This window comes from Anticarsia gemmatalis, chromosome 17, assembly GCF_050436995.1.
Source record: "Anticarsia gemmatalis isolate Benzon Research Colony breed Stoneville strain chromosome 17, ilAntGemm2 primary, whole genome shotgun sequence".
In the NCBI taxonomy this organism is placed as follows: domain Eukaryota; kingdom Metazoa; phylum Arthropoda; class Insecta; order Lepidoptera; family Erebidae; genus Anticarsia; species Anticarsia gemmatalis.
The window spans coordinates 6,246,802-6,264,789 of NC_134761.1; the positions used below are offsets into that span (position 1 = coordinate 6,246,802).

Consider the following 17,988-nt stretch of genomic DNA (forward strand, 5'->3'; position numbering starts at 1 on the left):
TTCTCTATGATCTGTCTATTAAAACGATATTATTCGAATAAAAATGCATTCTATAAAAGTCCCTTGCATACACATTACCCACTTAGAACGTGTGAAGACCGCCAAATCGTATTTGGCAAGTGCATTTGGATTGCATTTATTTTAAATCGTCTAATACAAATAAAAGTATTCTCGAGGCCAGCAGAGAAACTACTATTATGTTGATTCCCTTTTTATCTTTAGTACTTTTTAGCTTGCTTACAGTTTGAACGAAACCAAACCTTTTTATTTATTTTTATTTCAGTATAACATAGCATAGAATTCAGGAAATTGTATCTCATGAATTCGTAAAGGTAAAGTAAAAAAAATCCTATAAGTACGAGTTTAAGATATGTAAATAAAACAATGTTTTTAATATGAAATTCAAAGGAAGATATTATTCGTCTTTTGCTTAAAACCGAAAAAGCAAAAATTTAGTACTAACCCTTTTTTTCTGTAGTTTTTTTCACCTTTTCTATGTTTTATGATTCGTATGATGACCTCATACTGTATACCTTTTGAGTATTTCTACGTTTCAAAGTAGGTAAGTACAGTGAGTATTCGATTGCAATAAAAACAAATGGAGAAATGCGCGCCACTTGGCCTTTCGTACCGAGTAATATTTTATATCGGTCCGATCCCAAGTTCCTCTTCGTATTGGAAGGTACTACATATCTCCGCGTCGTCTCCATTTATCAAGCCGACTGCTAAGAGCTCAACGGCTTGCACGTAACAAGTGCACGTGAACGTCATATTTCTCGTGTCAATATTTATAAATTGACTTGCGTATTGAGAATTTTGTGGCAATTGTTGTTGTGTTTGGTAATGACAGGTGATGTTAATGTTGGCAATATATGTTTTCGCGGAAGAGTTTGATTTTTTTCGGACTAACCCCCGGTTTTATATGAGTTTAAAAGCTATTGTATAGATAAACTACCGCTAAATGTACCTCAGAAACCGGGGGTAAGACGTCTAGAGAAGTCGAGTACAAAAGCTTTGCTAAGCAGAAAAAAGATCAGGAAAGGTGTACAAAGTTATGACGTAAGGATGTAGAATAAAAAAGAGAGAACCTACGAGTAGATTTTTTTTTACGCCAATGTGACAGTTATATTTTTTTTTATTATTTTGTATCTGAATAATATTTTGCACAATTAAATGGCAGATGGTTCACAACTTGTGTCTACATTTTTTTATTAAAAATAATAAATATTGTGATAAAGTGACGGTCTACATATCGTAAAATATACCTGTTTGTTTCTAAATAAAGTATACTTAGGTACTCTATGAGACTTCAAACACACATTTCAGAGAAAAATAGTACAAAATACCATTTCGAGAAACATTCGTAACAAACGTTGCGTCGCACAATACAGCTCAAGTCTAGTACAATAATCGTAATTCTTTATTATTTTCTGCCCAACAATTACGCGTCTTGAAACTACTTAGTAGAAGTACTTGTAATAGAAGATTACAAGTTCAAAGCTATAAATAAGCTAAATAACATTTCTCCGAGGTTCTTAAACTCAGCAAATGGAATTGTTCCACAAGCGGATTTAGTGCGGACAGAATTGGATGTGCAACTCGACAGAACACTTCCTCTGTACAACGATATAGAATGGAGCAATTCATTATGGACTCACTTCAATGAAGATTTTCTCAAGTATTAATACGAATTGTTGCGTTTTATTTGTGTTGTGTTTTTCGATTTTCTTAGCTTCATTAAATGTTTACTCGAAACTGATTAATTATACATTAACTATTATTATACAATTACTTGTTTATTCCTACACCTTTTTAAATTAAATTAGTCCTTTTTTTATACTTTGCTTCTTTCTGTTTCTCACTGCTAAGCAAAGGCCTCTCTCCTAGACATCCAGTCCCCTCGGTCGCTTGCTGCGTCTGGCTAACCGTCCAGTAAATCGTCCAAGTCGTCCCGCCATTTCTATTTGGGCCAATTCGTTGTCAATTTAAACTTAAAAATAAGTCGAAGCTAATTGAAACAGATTTTCAAACTTAGAATATCATCATAGTGACCGAGCTTTTTTTTTAGGGAAATGAATATGATATATTGCTAGTGACCAATAACTTGTATCTAACATAAAGTCGAGTGAGACGTTAGGGCAAGCATCTAGATGGGTATTTACTTTTTAATTCAAACGTTTTCCCTTGCATCCGTGCATATAGCCTTTCAGTAATGTAGCCACGTTGGAATTCAATATCTTAATGCAAAACGAATGCAAATCTAATGCACTTTTTATACTAAGACTAAGACCATACTGGATTCCCTTTTTAATTAAATTTTTGCTGTGCTCATGCTTACGTGTCCATTTAAATTTTTCGCCGCAAAAACATGCTGGTTTTAAGCGCTAAGCCGTTCGTAAAATGTTTTACTTGGTGATATGTTTTTTCATTTATATCTATAAATAAGATATCCGCACCCAAAAAGTTTCTACCAGAATTATCTTCCCTTTGAAATGCAAATTACTAGATTGTTACACTTTTACAATTTTTCAAAGTTTCTCTAAACCCTATATAAATTAATCTTTAGAAGTAAAGGAAGGTAAAAAAAAATTGTAAACGCTATTCATAGGAAATGAATCATATTTTATTTTTAGGTTATTTCCTAATAGAAATAACTAGAGATTGAAGAGGCTTTTAGGAAATATCGAATAGTTCCCGCGGGAGGTGCCCTAGTCGTCCTATCGGTCAGTGTGCCATTTATCAGCCACGTGTGACTTATATACCGACCACCCAAAAAAATAAAGTATCTTTAAGATAGTAGGATTGTCTGGTAAATATAAGCACTTCGAAATATAATGATGTGAACACGTTTTGACAAAAATTTTACAAAAAAATACATTTTAAATCAAATAATAATAATAATATAATCGGAATATTACTTATTATAGATTGGCTTTTCCAATTAAAACAGGGCGTAGAGGTCGGCTAAAAAATTGTTAAACTTATCTTTAGTTACAAGAGACCAACGTTTGGTAATTAAACTAGTTTATTTTTCAGTACACTACAAAAACCTTGGAAAGTACAATACTCTCGCAAGGGTTAAATAGGACATCTCTTAAAACGCACTAGTAAAACTGCATGCTACTATCACAATTCTCATTACTATCATTGGAAACTTAGATTAACTTTTTTCGTCCCCCAAAGTTTAAGGCTGGCAATAAATTGTGATTGTGTTCGTAAAAGCCATTAGTACACGTCGAGTTGTCACCTTACTTACAATCGGCGACACCTCAAGCTTTCGGCGCAATCCTTCACGCACTACTGAAAATGAATCGCTGTAATAACAACTAAACTGAGTGAAAACGACTATTAGACTGTTAATGTAAGTGGTATTATGAAAACACTATTTTATCATTTTCTTTTGAGATTTTCCTTCGTCGAAATATGAATGTATTTCGAACAATAAATTTGTTTTAAGTAAAAATGTTTCGTGTTTCTTTGTTTTGTTTGTCGTAGCATTTATTCGTAGCGCGTAGTAGAATCGTAGAACTTATCGTAGCAAGTTGACTACGTCATTCAGGTATCTTAATTTTTTATTGAATCGTGCAATTGAATACTCACATGTCATTTCTATATTTTCTCACAGAAAATGACTTCATTGAACATTATCTCCAATAACATACATTTGTCACGGATCACGGGTTTTTCTATATCGGCAAAGTCGCAAGCAAAAATAAGCTTCTAAAATATTATTACAAAGCGACTTCGCGAAAATATATGATAGACAATAAAAACACAAACATTCCATTTGTGTCTCTCAAATGTAAATACATTCTGCCTTCTTACCTCAAAATGACTGGCAGGTAAGCTTGACAAACGTAACAACATACATCGAGATGAAACCAAGAATGAGCGGGTAAATTACCATTACGAAACGGCCTCCGTCCTTAACTAAATTGCTGTCAAAATGAAGAAGCGAATGCGTTATGACAAGAGGTAAATACAGGTATCTTATAAGTATATATGTGGCTTCTATTTGAGAATGTAAAGTGTACATAATTTTGTAACAAACTATTTTAATTTCAGAAAAGAGTGATGTTAATTAACAATATTGAAAAGATTTCTGGCTTGGTTTTATAAGTTGCGGTATGATTCCATTAATAAAAAAAGCATCACTTTCTTATTCCTGCAATCTCATACAATAGTTGAAATAAGAAATAACTATGAAAATTCGAACTGTTACTTAAATTAATACGCATATAAGTTCTTTTAACATCTGTTGTATATTTATTTATACTTCTCTTTTCATTCGTTTCAAAAGAACACCACAACACAACGATAAAACAATTCTCAGAATTTTTGCAGTACTTTTAACATCATTATCACGCATGAATTGCAATCTCATTACACGTAAATCCACCGACTGTGTATTTATTTCGCGTACAAAGCGGGTAGACAGACAGGCGTACTCGTAAAAGCATAATATATGTTGTTACTCCGTGGATGTCGATATTGCAGTCCCTTTGTAACGAGAGAACAGACGCTGGTGGCCATTATTGTACAACAGACAATCACACGTACCACGCAAATAACTACATGTGGAACGTTTGTATGTACGCTGGTTTTAAAAGTAATTATTCGATGTGGATACTGGAAAATTTTAAGAGCTGTGGCGTGAAAATGACTATAAAATACAGTAAGATAACTATGTAGTAGCGTTTCGTGGTCTCCCTCAAGCCTCGCGTGTGGATTTAATTATTTGTTCTGAAAGGTTAAGGGCAATTTGCATGTGCCAATAACATAAACTTCATACAACGGGGACCAGTTGCCAAACCCCAAACTGCAACTGAACGTTTTGCAATTGAAACAGAGAAATGCAAATTCAACATTTAATATTTTTTAAATATCTAAAAGTGCTTTCGTTTTCATAATATCAGATGTGCACACGGAGCATTTTGCGCACAACAAAACAAATTCAATTTCTGAAACAATTTTATTGAAGCGAACTAAGTGTGAAACTACATTAGCATAACGTATGCCGTACATTCACAATGTTTACCTTTCTCATACGAGAGGGAGACGAGACAAAACTTAATTGAAAACAGCGTATATTTTGTAAACAACCTGCGCCACGTCACCGAAAGTCTCTCGGTTCATTACGAAAATATCAGCAGCAGTTAAATAAAGTGGTCGTTGGGAGAGGCAAAGCATTAAGAGAACTATTTTAGCTTGTTTTGGTTCCATTAGCTCCCAGCCACACGTGTACGCGGCTGCAGACATCTCCAGGCCGGCGGATATTAGGAGCTCGCCGCCGAAACAATACAAGAATAACGGCATGATACCCGTCACTCCCGTCAAAATTGTGTTCCTTACGTCCCACTCGTTCATCGTCTGCAACGTGGTCACCAACACGATCGTCATCATGAGGAAATGGGCTCCGAAAACCACTTTATACAACTCTCTAATATATTTATGGTAATGCATCAAAAATTGGTGATGTTTCACGCAGAATATTAACTTCTCATGTATGTTGGCTTCTTCTGTTTGTTCGGGATCATCCTTTTTTTGTTCTTTATTTTTCAACATGTCATAAATCTCGTTCAATGTTTCCGTGATGGCGTAGAAGTGTCCGAGCTCGTGAGTTAGCAACGTGATGAAGAGCACAATGTAGCCTGTTTGATTTATGGCCGAGAATGCGGTTGCGACACATGTCACGACAAATGTGATTTCGTAAAACGGCGTTTCGTACTTAGGACTAAGACCTAAAACGAAAAGAAAATATTTTTATTTTTTATTGTTGGATATAAACCTCCCGCTCTAAGAATTGCTCTAGTGTAGCGAGGAGAACAACTAGTTGTGGATCGTACAACTAATCGTCATGTGTGAGAATCGATCCCATGACCTATGCAATTAATGCAATGGTAGCGGCGTGGCGACCTTAACCACTGCACCACGGAGGTTACCGAATATTATAAAGCAAGATGTTCTAAAGTAATAAAAAGTCGATCATAATATCAATAAAATTAGAGTGCACTTGCCATATTTGAAAACTTATTTATTACATCTAAAACTACTTTAAACTAGACCAAATTTTATAAAGTATTCATACCGTAAGAATCTCCGGGAGTCGTCGGTAAATATCTATCGTTGCCAAATATAGTGAAGATTAAAGGCATCAAGAGATAGAATATATGCGTGAACGCTTGATTGGCTACGACCAGCCACGACGCGTACCGAGCACGTTGAAGAGTACTCAACATTTTCTTCTTGGCTGCACTCCCTTCGGGTATTGATATCACACCTTGATGACTCAGCTCAAATATATTTCGGAGGCGATCTCTAAAAATCCAATACGATTTGGTTTTAATCCGAGAAAACAAAATACGTAATGGTAGACGACTGTCCTTGTAGCGTAGCTTCCGAGTCGATAGATACAAGTTAGTCAAATTTTCGGCGATTTGGGAAATTTGCCGCATAGATAAATAATAAACCCACTCATAATAAACTGAGACCAATCATATAAACGAGATAATATAGATGATTTTCGTACACATCTGCCACACAGCCCAGAAGTTATAAAACACCTTAGGCTGGAGGCTACAACAAGTCATAGAACTGTGATATTAACTTTTTTTTTTTATAGCTTACCTGGATAGAAACATAAAGAAATACTTGGACAACGGCACCGAGGTTGCACTGATGCAATTAAGGGCCTTAAAGCTCTCGGATTTATCTGGAAACACTTGGTACAGATACACGATCTGACTGAAGGTTCCAACGTATATGAACGTACCACCAAACAGCACCGTAGCGAAAATGGATAGTATGGTAAAATCTGGAAGAAAGCAAATACATTGCAATTTTTTTTATCTATAACTAGATACTGTAGAGTACCTACTTGGGTTTTAAAAAGTGATTTCCATTTTTCTCTGCCTTGAGTGCATCCTGTTCATCAGAAAATATTGACTTACATGTTTAGTTCTCCTGAATTGATATAATGTCTATCAATAAGGCAAAAAAAAAACGTTTACTTTTTTGTAGAAACATGTGCAAAATTAAACTTTCCTAATTCTGAAAAAGAGGTTTAAAGAAACTGTAGCTCTAAGCTACGAACTACTTCGACATTTTACAATACGTGTTATTAATCATATGCTTACTGCGTTTCTTATTTCCAAACAAATTACGAATGCCGACGAGCCTCTGTATAGAGCTGACCATAGTCTTAGCAGCCTCCACTGGATCTTCAACATAGTTGATTTTCTCCAAGTACACCTTAAACTTATTTCTTAACACGTTCATCGTGTCAAACAGTTCGTGTAATAAATGAAAAGTGCCTATCCACTTAATTGCTATTATTAACATTCTATTAATTTGTTGAGTAATTTTGTAAAATAGCCCTCAAATTGTTTTGAAAATTACATTCAATATTATTTTAATTGATGTAAGAAAATGAGATGAATAACTGATGGATTGTTTTGTTTAATTTATTTTTAATTGTAGATGGAATAAAATATTTATTACGAATTGTACACGATGTCAGAATTTTTGAAATTCATAATTTAAATAAATGTTTAATTTTATATTGTTTAGACATTATTTTATATCAATTAATTTTAGCGGGTAAGTATTTCGAATAAACGAAATACTAACTACTTTTAACATTCGACGCATGTTTTTATTATAATATTGCCAAATTAAAGTTTGAGATTTAGATAGTTATATCCCTGCAAAAATAAATATATATAAATATATATTATGTGATATTGGGAAATGCACGATTTCTCAATATTACACCACTACGCAAACAGCTTGTTAGCTGTTAAAATGAACCACAAATAATCGTAGAAACTTGACACGTCTGCCTCCGTAGACGTAACGTCCAAAAACCAATTTCCTGTCCACAATATCCGGAAGTATCGGCCTATTTGCCATTAATTTGGTAAGTAGTCGAGATTGATTCTGGATACAGTCGGAACGAGTAATCGAGTACGCACGTCATCGTCGGGTGGGCCTCTAAATTAATCACTCAATTTAGGAAAGTGCTCCCTACAGTTCGGAGGTTGTGTTCGTACATACATGATCCCATTCGTACACAAAAAAGACTGATCATTTTGTGCCTAATTTTGTGAGTACTTTCTGAAAACGTTATAAATAATTTAACAGCTTAAAATCTAAGTCTTACATTAGTTACTCTTTAAATGTCTCCTTAGTGTTACTCCTGCAAAAATCTTCACTCATATTGCAAAGAGTGAACTTAGCTTTCAAACAAAAGTAACTAATCTTTCACAATCAAGACACAAAAAGATCACAAAATTGGTAGTAAATCTTAACACAGATGAAGTAGCGAGTACCAAAATATTGTGCCGAGTAATTTTAGTTACGAATAACCTGCGTCAATTTTCACAACGAAAATCTATTTTTGCCGAAGTTTACTTAATCAAAGTAAACAACTTGCCTTCAAACAACAATATAAACAAGAACTTTAGTGAAGCTATTTTAATGTTAACGAAGTAATTGAATATATTTTGGAAGTTGAAACCTTATATTAGTTATTGAAGATGTGAGGCAAAGGGCAGAAACCACTACGACCTATACAAACGTTAAACTTACATGTTACGTCCACAAGATTAACATAAATCGGTAGAAGATTGCGAAACTTCATTCACACAATTTACTCTGTGGTCTAACTTACGAATAAACTAAACTTGTGACCGGACCAAGAGGTGTTGTCAACAGGATACATACAAGACTCATGAGTTATGAGGAAAGTTACTTTATATGGCGTTTATATACTGTGAGAAAAGTGTGTCATTTTTCCGGGGTAAATAGTGGGGGATTCATGGCCATCGTAGGCAGAAAAAAAAATAGGTACTTTAGTGATCTTCTAATTTAGGCAACCAATAATTTTGGTTTAAAGCACAATTAATTTTTAGACAGTTTAGTAATTTGGCAAAAAGTACACATGAATGATATGACTCTATCACAAAGCACAAATATCTCAGTTACATTTCAGTGATCTCTATTTCTAATATTTTATTTAATCATATACTGGAAAGGTATCAAAGCTCACATAAGCCAAACTTTGACCTTAGGTATTTAACTACTTTTAACAGCCTCCCGTCTCGCTGACTCTGGATAAAATCGGGCAACCGGCCAAATTGGATAATATTTTTTATAATGCTCTTAAATTTTCACTTTAAAACATATACTTAGTAAGAAAGTATGACTTTTACTACTAGAGTGAGTTATTTTGTGAACAAGTTTTGCAAAGCTTTTGAGTCATAAGCATATAACTACTTATTAGCTAATATGATTCTTACTAGATCACGATCGAATACTGCGTAGACATGTAGCTGTTTAACATAAAGTAAGCAAAGAAATAAGCCCTACATTCCGCGTAGCACTACGAATTGGCTACGACCGTCAGTCAATGTCTTGATGAATGGCCTCCGTACAGCACCCAGCTTATAAATCGTCCGTGACTCGTAAAACACGTCGAACCATCAGTTCTACTTGTCTAGCCAAATGCCAATAAATCTACAGACAAAACTTGAAATATCTGCTAAAACGTTCTAAAGCCAACTTGTCGCTTAAACTGTCAATAGTAAAGACTAGAAAATTCAGACAAATTGACTGAACGAGTGCGGGTAAGCCACACTTTCTTTCAAGTAATCTAATTTTAGAACTAAATATACAAATGTACCTAAGACGAGGTACGTGGGAAGTAAATAAAGCTAAAAAGAAAAATAGACATCATTCAGTCTGCTAATTCCATTTAGGAGTAAAAAGCGAATTTTCTGTAAAAAGAAGACACATTCACGACGTTAGATACTATTCTATAGAAAAGGCTTTAATTTCCGGCGTCGAACAAGAGGTAATGGAATGAATCGGTGAGGTAATTACTGCAACAGTTACATTCTCCGTGTGCTTCGAGGAACACGTCTCCGGTACCTACACTATTGCGGAATTACACAACGTCGTAGCGAGAAGAACGAATTCTATTTAACGACATTTTACTTCGAACGTAAAAAGTTCGATGCCTAATTTTAATAATGATGTTAGCAAGTTGTGTAAAATTCTTTATCTACTTATGTAATACGTGATCTAAAGTTGGAAAAAATAGTTAAAAGTTCTATTTACCGTGCCATTCTCTCATTCAGAAAGGAGATTCTGCCCAGGCACTGCTAACAGTGCCAACTTTTTACTAGAAAAGATGGAGACGACAACGAGAAAATCAAACAATGTTTCGATATACAGATTGGATTTAAGATATAATGGTACTTCTAAACTTAAATGTCAATTTCAACTAATGTTTATTATATAGTCTTTGTACCCAATAAACATAGTTCATCGTGCTTATATAAGAAGAAATCAATGTTTATCTAGAGTGGAACTATCTGATACCTACCTACTTAAAATCAAGATAACGCATGAATCCATAGACTTAAGCCCTTTGGCTTTTCATCAGTTCAACCTTGATTTCATATTTTACTTTAATGTAAAGATTGCCTTCAGCATTCTTATTTATTAGACGACCAACGAACTGAGGCAAAATTTATTATCATTTAGGTATATCGTTGTTTGTTTGCATTAGCTATTGTGTTTAATATTCGTATAATTGCTAGGTATAATGTAACTAATTCGATACGCTGAGCGGTTTCTGATATTAGTATCTCATGAATAGGTATTGTATTGAAATTCAGATGCTATAATTTATACAATACGAGGCCTGCGTCGAATTAGAGCCAGCTTTGAGTAAGCATGGATGAGTTAACATTAGTTCAGGTTTAGACGCAGTGGAGCGAGCCTAGATTACGTGGTTCGTAGTTAATTTGAGTAAAAGCTTTCATTGGTTACGATTTTAAGAAATCTTACAAATTAAATTGAATTTTATTGATCTATAATTATAACTACACTATTGGCATTGCATAGGAGTGACATACTGCTACACAAAAGTGGAACAAATGTATGATTTTATTAGGCAAATTTTATTACCAATACTTTTTCAATAACCTGGCACATTTGACTTCAGGTCCGACTGTGAAGCTAACTATTTAATTAACTACTCAAACAGAAAAGCACTTGATAATTTATATACTTTATTATTTAAGATTGCCCGACGTGGAAAATACATCTGAATAAAAAAAAAACAAAATTCAACTATTATTCTTTTATTAACATTGATTTAACAACGTAAACACAACAAAAATTCATTCACTTTTACAAAACACATAAATAAACATTTTGTACCGCTGAGTGTTAAAATATCACTCCAATGCATCACACATTCATGCATCCACAAAACTATTTACAAAATCTACTTTTTATTGTCCAATTTTTTTATTTGTTACATAAGGTTTTTTGTAGGCATTCTGCGTTGACCAAAAGGCATCCTTCTATTTTGGTACGAGGACCCTCTGTCGTCCGATTTGGATAGTTGAATCTCTGTATTCAGTAACTGGTCGATTGTCTGCAAATATAAAAACTATTTTAGTATAGCCCGTGTCTTCTTTACTTACAGACGATTATGAACGTGATCGAAAGAGACAAACATAATAAGTGATAGATAAAGTAACAGCAAATGTACGAATATATGTATAAAAATAATAAAATGCTCATATAGCTAAGTACCTTATTCTCAATAAGCCCGCGATCGTTCAGTGCTTTGTAAATGTCGTTAAATTCTTTCTGTATATCTTTATTTTCGGTTTTCTCGACGGCTTGTCTCACTCTGTCGATCTAAAACAGAGAAAAAAACATTTATCCTCCTTCAAAAGTTGAAAATCGACACAGTTTTTACCATTTTTTTTACATGTGGTTCATTTTGTGCTCAGTTGACAACTATTTGATAGATACGACACAAGATCTGAATCGAAATTTAATTACAAAAGTTAACATGAACAAATAATAGTAAAACATACGGTTTCCGCAAAGAATGTGTGTTTGTCCTTTTGAGTGGGGCTGTCTATTTCCAACACTGATCTTAATATTGGTAACGTATCATCTGCTCTGCCTAAATCTGCTAAAGCCATCGCCTAGAAGAAAAAAACATATTACTTAAAAAAATGGAAGCACAATATATTCAGTTACATAAATATACTTTCATTGATAAAAAGAACTACTATGCACACATTCCCGTATTTTCAAGCACGACGTGCAATGATAATTTTAATTTGGGCAAACTGTGCTAACAGGTTAAGTACAATATCATTCTGTTCATCTTTACCTTAATATTTCTAATAGTCACATAATGCTGTTTCTGATTTGATAGTGATTCCAATGCAGCATGAGGTGATCCCTGTTTCAAAGCCAATGCTGCAATCAAAACAACACAGGTTATGATATGTTCCTGAATACATTTTTGTACGAGCAATAATATAATTTTTACACCATGCAATGTGGCAATGCTGCCAGCATTCTGGGAACCAGTTAGACAGCAATGCGGAGGAGTACATCAACGCATAGGGCGCTCTCCTTTTTCAATTCATATTTTGTATATAGAATTGTAAATATTCTTGGGTAAATAATAAATATATAATATGTTGGATATATTTCGGTAACTTTGTAATGAAGCTAAAGCACGTAAAGTCATCAGACCAGTGCTTAAGCTCTTACTGTGTTATGAGTGAGAGAATAAAAAGTGTAATGTGCACTATTAAACCAATAAACAATCCTCTTAATACAAAGGAATTTCATTTCTATTTACTAACCTGCAAAGAATACACATGCTCTTCTTAAAGGTAAATTGCCAGCACTGTTCATTTCTGACCATAGATGAGATGCATATTCAAGACTTTTTGGTGTATTCTGAAAATGAAACAGAATTTAACATGAATGGTGCTTAAAAATATGATTAAATTTAACTCAGCAAGATGTTTAAAAAGTAATATACTACAAAACAAGGAAAATCTATATTTTATTTTTTCCTTGTTAGTCAAATGTTAAGACTTCTGACGTTATTACAAGTAACAGATGCCTAATGGCAAGGGTACCAGCCCCTTGTGGGTGCTGAGCTTTTCATGAGGGATGGTAGGTAGCCAGTACAAATACAAATAACAAATAAAATGTCTTGCAAAAAGGACAGTTGTGTAGTTCTTATCCAGTTGTCCTGTATTACAAGGTGTATGGATGTGAATAAAGCAAGCAAAGCTTGTAAGGATAGTACTAAATGGAGAGCTCTGGTCTCTGTCTATCCCTACAGAAAAAAGAGTGATTTTTGTATATTAATTAGTCTGTTTTACTTTTTCAGAGCAAAAGCTGGCAGTCCTACATAAAAAATTAGGTGCCAAAGCTTCATACAAAACAGTATTTAGCACTTACTTGTTTGTAGCAGGCAGCCAATATAAGGACCACACAGTATTTAGGATACTTAGTCATGTTCATTTGTTTCTCCTGCACTTTCTCAAAAACTTTGTACATGTCGTCATACATCTCGTGGCTGTAGAGCAAGTCTAGTAGAATTTGACATGATATTGTTTGATCAAAGAAACCATCATTTCTTGGTTCAAAGTAGGACTGAAAAAAAAAAAAATACTTGATATTAGTATAACTCAGGGGCTTTGTACTAACATTTGCCTTATAGAGTAACCTACTGTCACTGTGGGAAATTCTGCTGCTAAATAACTTTTACAGCAAACAAAACTCATTATCATGCTTTTTAATGAAAAATCATAAAATATTGTATAATAACAATGTAAAATGACACTTATACCACTAATGACATAAGTGGATCCAGGGAAGTTTTGGGTCTCCCAAACTTCCCCCAAAACTAAATTTTGATTATTACCATTAGCAATATGAAAATAAATACTTTTATACTTAATCCTGGATTGCTTACAAGCATTTTTTTTAGAATTAGTGTGTTTATAATACCAACCTCAAGAGCCTCTTTAGGAGCATCTAAGAAATGGTACATTCTCATGACAACTGGTCCAAATACAAATGATCCAAATCTATATTCACTTTGTTGTGCATTAAACCTGAAAACAGAAAAATATAATTTGATTTAATTAAAATATTTCTGTTGTCTCCAGCTATTCTCAATTTGATCAATTGAAAACAGTTAATGCTATAAATTAAATATGATTAAAAAATACAAGGCATAAATATCAAATCTTACATTATATTCTGTCAAAGTATAATCTTTACTTACTTTTTAATCATTTTTGTGATTAATTCCAAGTCAGTAGGCTCTGCTAAATGCACCATGTTCTTTAAGTCTTCAGTGAATATCATATTCTTGGAATCGGCTACAAAGTCATTCATCTTAGTCCTAAACTTCTCAGTGAAACTGGCAAACTGTTCCTTGGATCGTTTCCTTGTTTGAAGATAACCGTCGATCCCTAACGCACTGGGCGCGAACAAATATCTGACTGAAACAATAAACATTTATATTACAGCTGTATTTACAACTTCTGAATTCAATGAAAATATACTAATGTTTTTATATAATCCTATCTGTAATAAAATAAGAGTAAATTAAATTACATACCATTTGTCATGTATAAACTCCGGCATGGCGTCAATCGTAAATTTAGATGTAAGCTGTTTCTACCCAACGTATTTGCGAAAAGAGACATTATCAGAATTTTGTTCAAACTTTTATTAAAAAGGCCGACGGACAATATAATTTTTAGGTTAGATTAAAACGTTGGACATAGACAAAGTATACATGACATATTTGACATTAATAGTGAGTAACAACATTGACAGTCATAGTCAATACCATCATCATAGTGAGTACACGACACAAAACATTTTTAAGAGATTTTTTAGTTACCTATCTATTATTATATTATATCGCAAGTGTCTTAGGCCGATGTAGAAGTAAGCGCAACAACTGATATAAAGAGAATAGAATTCTTATTATCTTTACGTTTACTGAATAGTATATATTATCTGTCAAATTAAAAATCTTCCATGTAACATTGACAAACTGACAATGACGTAATACAAATGGAGGTGTTTACGTGAAGATGTAAATTTATATTTTTCTATTTATTGAACAAGATTACAACAATTAACATAACTGTAGTGGACGGACTTATGTCGAAGTAATTTTATTTTAAAGATTTAGAAAACGAGTGTGAACCAATTACGTAGTTATCTTTTATAAAGTGAAGAAATACTGAACTCATTGATGAATCATGTTTCTTTGAAAATAATAAATGCAAACTAAATGATTCATGAGGTTGTGAAAGTTAACGAGACCCGTGTAACATACGAAACCACCATGAATATTAAGAATCAATAACTGCTTTAGGTTTCCTATGTTACACAGTTACATGCTTACCAGTGCCCATATCATGATATTTACTTGGAGACTATGATTTAAACCTTTATAATCATGTACGATTGATGCTCAATATAAAGTAAATATTAATTACTTTGTATTCAGCATTGTCTATAGACTATCATGCTATGAGGACTGTTCAAACACGCTTTCTGTCAGTATAAGTAATGACAGATTATTTATTATTTTTCAAAGTATAAATGTATGGTGACACTAATATATCACTATATTTTTTCTAGCTAGCACATAGAGATTATGATTTGACGTCCATTACAAATAGATAAACATGGACGGATCTGTAAAGTGACACAGATCAGTGGACAATATGACTGGACAAATATGTGTCATGAACAGAAGGATGTGTGGGATGAGAGGTCAACAATCAACATGAAAAGTATTCACCACTGAGTAATGTTGGACCTGATGATAATAGCAGGGTGGAAATGTAATCAAAGATATAGTTAACAATAATTATGTATAGATAGCAACAGTCAACTTCATGAGGGTTGTACAAATCAGCCCTTAGTTCTATACAGTACACAAAAATGGCTGCTAAACAACATTCATGAAAGTGACAACAGGCTAAGCTTTTAAATGCATTCAAACCGATAATCATTACACCTTTTCTACTTCAATCCATTTTTTTTATTGGCTTCAGTAGTATTACATATCTTTTCATGAAAAATAATTATATTCTGTCTTTACAGATAAGTGGAACAATTCTTCCAGCGATTATATTATGCTAATCTAAATCATTAGTCTTCATGATGTCCGAAAGTTACAGTCGCCAAAGTAAATCATCACGACGTTCCAAGGAAACAGAATCAGTGAGATCTAAACCTAGATCTAAATATTCAGAACACAAATACCCCCAAATGGAGTCCAAAACACCTCCATTACCAACCAAAAATACCTCAACCCTAGATGAATTGATAAAAAAAAGAGAATCTTTGAAACAAGAATTAAAAAAGATAGTAAAATACTCTGACAATGAAGTCAAAAATATTAAGAAACGACGACATTCCAGAGATGAATATGCCTCTGATATAAAGTTAAAAAGAATTCATAAAGAAAATGATAATAAGTCAAACATATCTAAAAAGAAATCTGCACACCTGTCTTCACCAGAGCTAGATAATGCACAAGTTGAATCAGAAGATGAAGAAACTATTATAGAACAAAGAAGACAGCAGCGCAAACAACTCTTAGAAAAATTCAATGCTTCAGCTGACACAAGCAAAGATGTTGAAACAAAAGTTGATGACAAATCTGATGAAAACAAAACCATCCAGGCAACTCAAAATCAGCAAAGTTCAAAAGAAGTAACAGACATGTTTTCAGAAAAAGATGAATTTGTATCAAAGGTTGAAGCCGACAGTGTAACACAAGGCAGCAATGATGCTAATTTAAATTTAACAGACAACTGGGATGACCCAGAGGGATACTACAACATCAGAGTGGGAGATATTATACACAAGAAATATACAATCAAAGGCATATTGGGACAAGGAGTCTTTGCCAATGTTGTAAGAGTTCAGGACCTCGGCGATGGAAATGACTACTATGCTATAAAGATAGTCAGAAATAATGACTTGATGTACAGGACAAGTTTAAAGGAGATTGCAATACTAAGAGAAATAAGGGACGCTGATCCTACTAATAAATACCATTGTGTTCAACTAATCGGCCATTTTATGCATAAGGGTCACTTGTGCATATTACTTGAATCTCTCCATATGGATTTAAGGGCAGTCATCAAGAAGTATGGTAGACATCATGGCATCAACATGAAGGCCTTGATAAGCTACAGCAGGCAGCTACTGTTGGCTCTTAGACTGCTGAGGAAACTTGGTATTGTTCACGCTGACATCAAACCAGATAACATTTTGGTCAATGAAAAGAAAAATGTATTAAAACTGTGTGACTTTGGATCTGCTTGCAAAATAGATGATAATGAACCTACTCCTTATCTTGTCTCGCGATTTTACAGAGCCCCAGAAATCATATTAGGTGTGTCCTACAAACATAGTGTTGATATATGGTCAACAGCTTGCACTATTTATGAAATGGCTACTGGTAAAATTTTGTTTACTGGAAGTTCCAACAATAAAATGCTAAAATGTTTTATGGACTTAAAGGGCAAATTCTCTAGTAAAATGATAAAGAGAGGGAAGTTTAAGGACCAGCACTTCAACTACAATAATAATTTCCTTCTTCATAAGAAAGATGAGTTCACTGGCAGAGAAAAAGTAGTTGAATTGAGCAACATTGTTCCTATTAGAGATTTGGGCCATGAGCTTAAGAAAGCCTATAAGAATGCATCTGCTCGGGAAGAGAAGAAAATAGTACAGCTCAAAGATCTACTTGATAAGATGACAATGCTAGATTCTAGTCAGAGATTGTCTGTTACTGATTGCTTAAAGCATCCTTTCATTTTCGAAGATTTAGAAAAAGATCCTAAATAAAAACTTTATATTGTTACAAAAGGTTAATATAATTAAAACAATTTTTCAATAAAAGTATTTATTTTATTAACTTCTAATAGACGAAAACAACAAAAATATACGCCACCAACCAAAATATCACTTAAAGTTTTAAAATGGACTATCACAATTTAAAGGAAAATTGACTCGGTAGTCAATAAAAAAAAAACTGATACAGTATAGAAAATTGACATGACCACTTCACACCATGACTAATTCTGAGTATATCTTTAA

General features: G+C 33.5%; 3 protein-coding genes across 11 annotated transcripts; 1 reads left to right on the forward strand and 2 right to left on the reverse strand.

Moving 5' to 3' along the window:
* Positions 1–5,070: 5,070 nt before the first annotated feature.
* On the reverse strand, positions 5,071–7,278 carry LOC142980136 (odorant receptor 10a-like). Its single transcript, XM_076125453.1, has 4 exons — positions 7,137–7,278; positions 6,628–6,814; positions 6,089–6,318; positions 5,071–5,741 (listed from the first exon to the last, which is right to left on the reverse strand). The coding sequence occupies exons 1-4, from the start codon at positions 7,276–7,278 to the stop codon at positions 5,071–5,073; spliced, it is 1,230 nt and encodes a 409-aa protein (XP_075981568.1).
* A 3,856-nt stretch (positions 7,279–11,134) lies between these two features.
* Positions 11,135–14,656, reverse strand: LOC142980137 (pentatricopeptide repeat-containing protein 2, mitochondrial-like). Its single transcript, XM_076125454.1, has 9 exons — positions 14,471–14,656; positions 14,132–14,351; positions 13,856–13,958; positions 13,300–13,494; positions 12,690–12,786; positions 12,206–12,294; positions 11,901–12,014; positions 11,611–11,718; positions 11,135–11,449 (listed from the first exon to the last, which is right to left on the reverse strand). The coding sequence occupies exons 1-9, from the start codon at positions 14,556–14,558 to the stop codon at positions 11,327–11,329; spliced, it is 1,137 nt and encodes a 378-aa protein (XP_075981569.1). The 5' UTR covers positions 14,559–14,656; the 3' UTR covers positions 11,135–11,326.
* Positions 14,657–14,800: 144 nt separating this feature from the next.
* Positions 14,801–17,790, forward strand: LOC142980134 (serine/threonine-protein kinase PRP4 homolog). Of its 9 annotated transcripts, none has more exons than XM_076125444.1 (3): positions 14,801–15,425; positions 15,511–15,716; positions 15,979–17,790. In XM_076125444.1, the coding sequence occupies exon 3, from the start codon at positions 16,036–16,038 to the stop codon at positions 17,734–17,736; it is 1,701 nt and encodes a 566-aa protein (XP_075981559.1). In that variant the 5' UTR covers positions 14,801–15,425; positions 15,511–15,716; positions 15,979–16,035; the 3' UTR covers positions 17,737–17,790. The 9 variants fall into 9 exon arrangements, with proteins under 9 accessions (XP_075981559.1, XP_075981560.1, XP_075981562.1 ...); XM_076125445.1 differs by having other exon boundaries at positions 14,801–15,169; XM_076125447.1 differs by having other exon boundaries at positions 14,801–15,077.
* The last annotated feature ends 198 nt before the right edge of the window (positions 17,791–17,988 follow it).

Excerpts from the sequence above, each read along its gene's own strand:
- LOC142980136 (XM_076125453.1), bottom strand. The coding sequence starts at position 7,278 with ATGAACGTGTTAAGAAATAAGTTTAAGGTGTACTTGGAGAAAATCAAC. Across the intron at positions 6,815-7,136 it reads GTTTGGAAATAAGAAACGCA|ATTTTACCATACTATCCATT; the intron begins GTAAGCATATGA and ends GCTTTCTTCCAG. Across the intron at positions 5,742-6,088 it reads GACTCCCGGAGATTCTTACG|GTCTTAGTCCTAAGTACGAA; the intron begins GTATGAATACTT and ends TTTTCGTTTTAG.
- LOC142980137 (XM_076125454.1), bottom strand. The coding sequence starts at position 14,558 with ATGTCTCTTTTCGCAAATACGTTGGGTAGAAACAGCTTACATCTAAAT. Across the intron at positions 12,787-13,299 it reads TGGCTGCCTGCTACAAACAA|AATACACCAAAAAGTCTTGA; the intron begins GTAAGTGCTAAA and ends TTTCATTTTCAG. Across the intron at positions 11,450-11,610 it reads GCGGGCTTATTGAGAATAAG|ACAATCGACCAGTTACTGAA; the intron begins GTACTTAGCTAT and ends TTATATTTGCAG.
- LOC142980134 (XM_076125443.1), top strand. The coding sequence starts at position 16,036 with ATGATGTCCGAAAGTTACAGTCGCCAAAGTAAATCATCACGACGTTCC.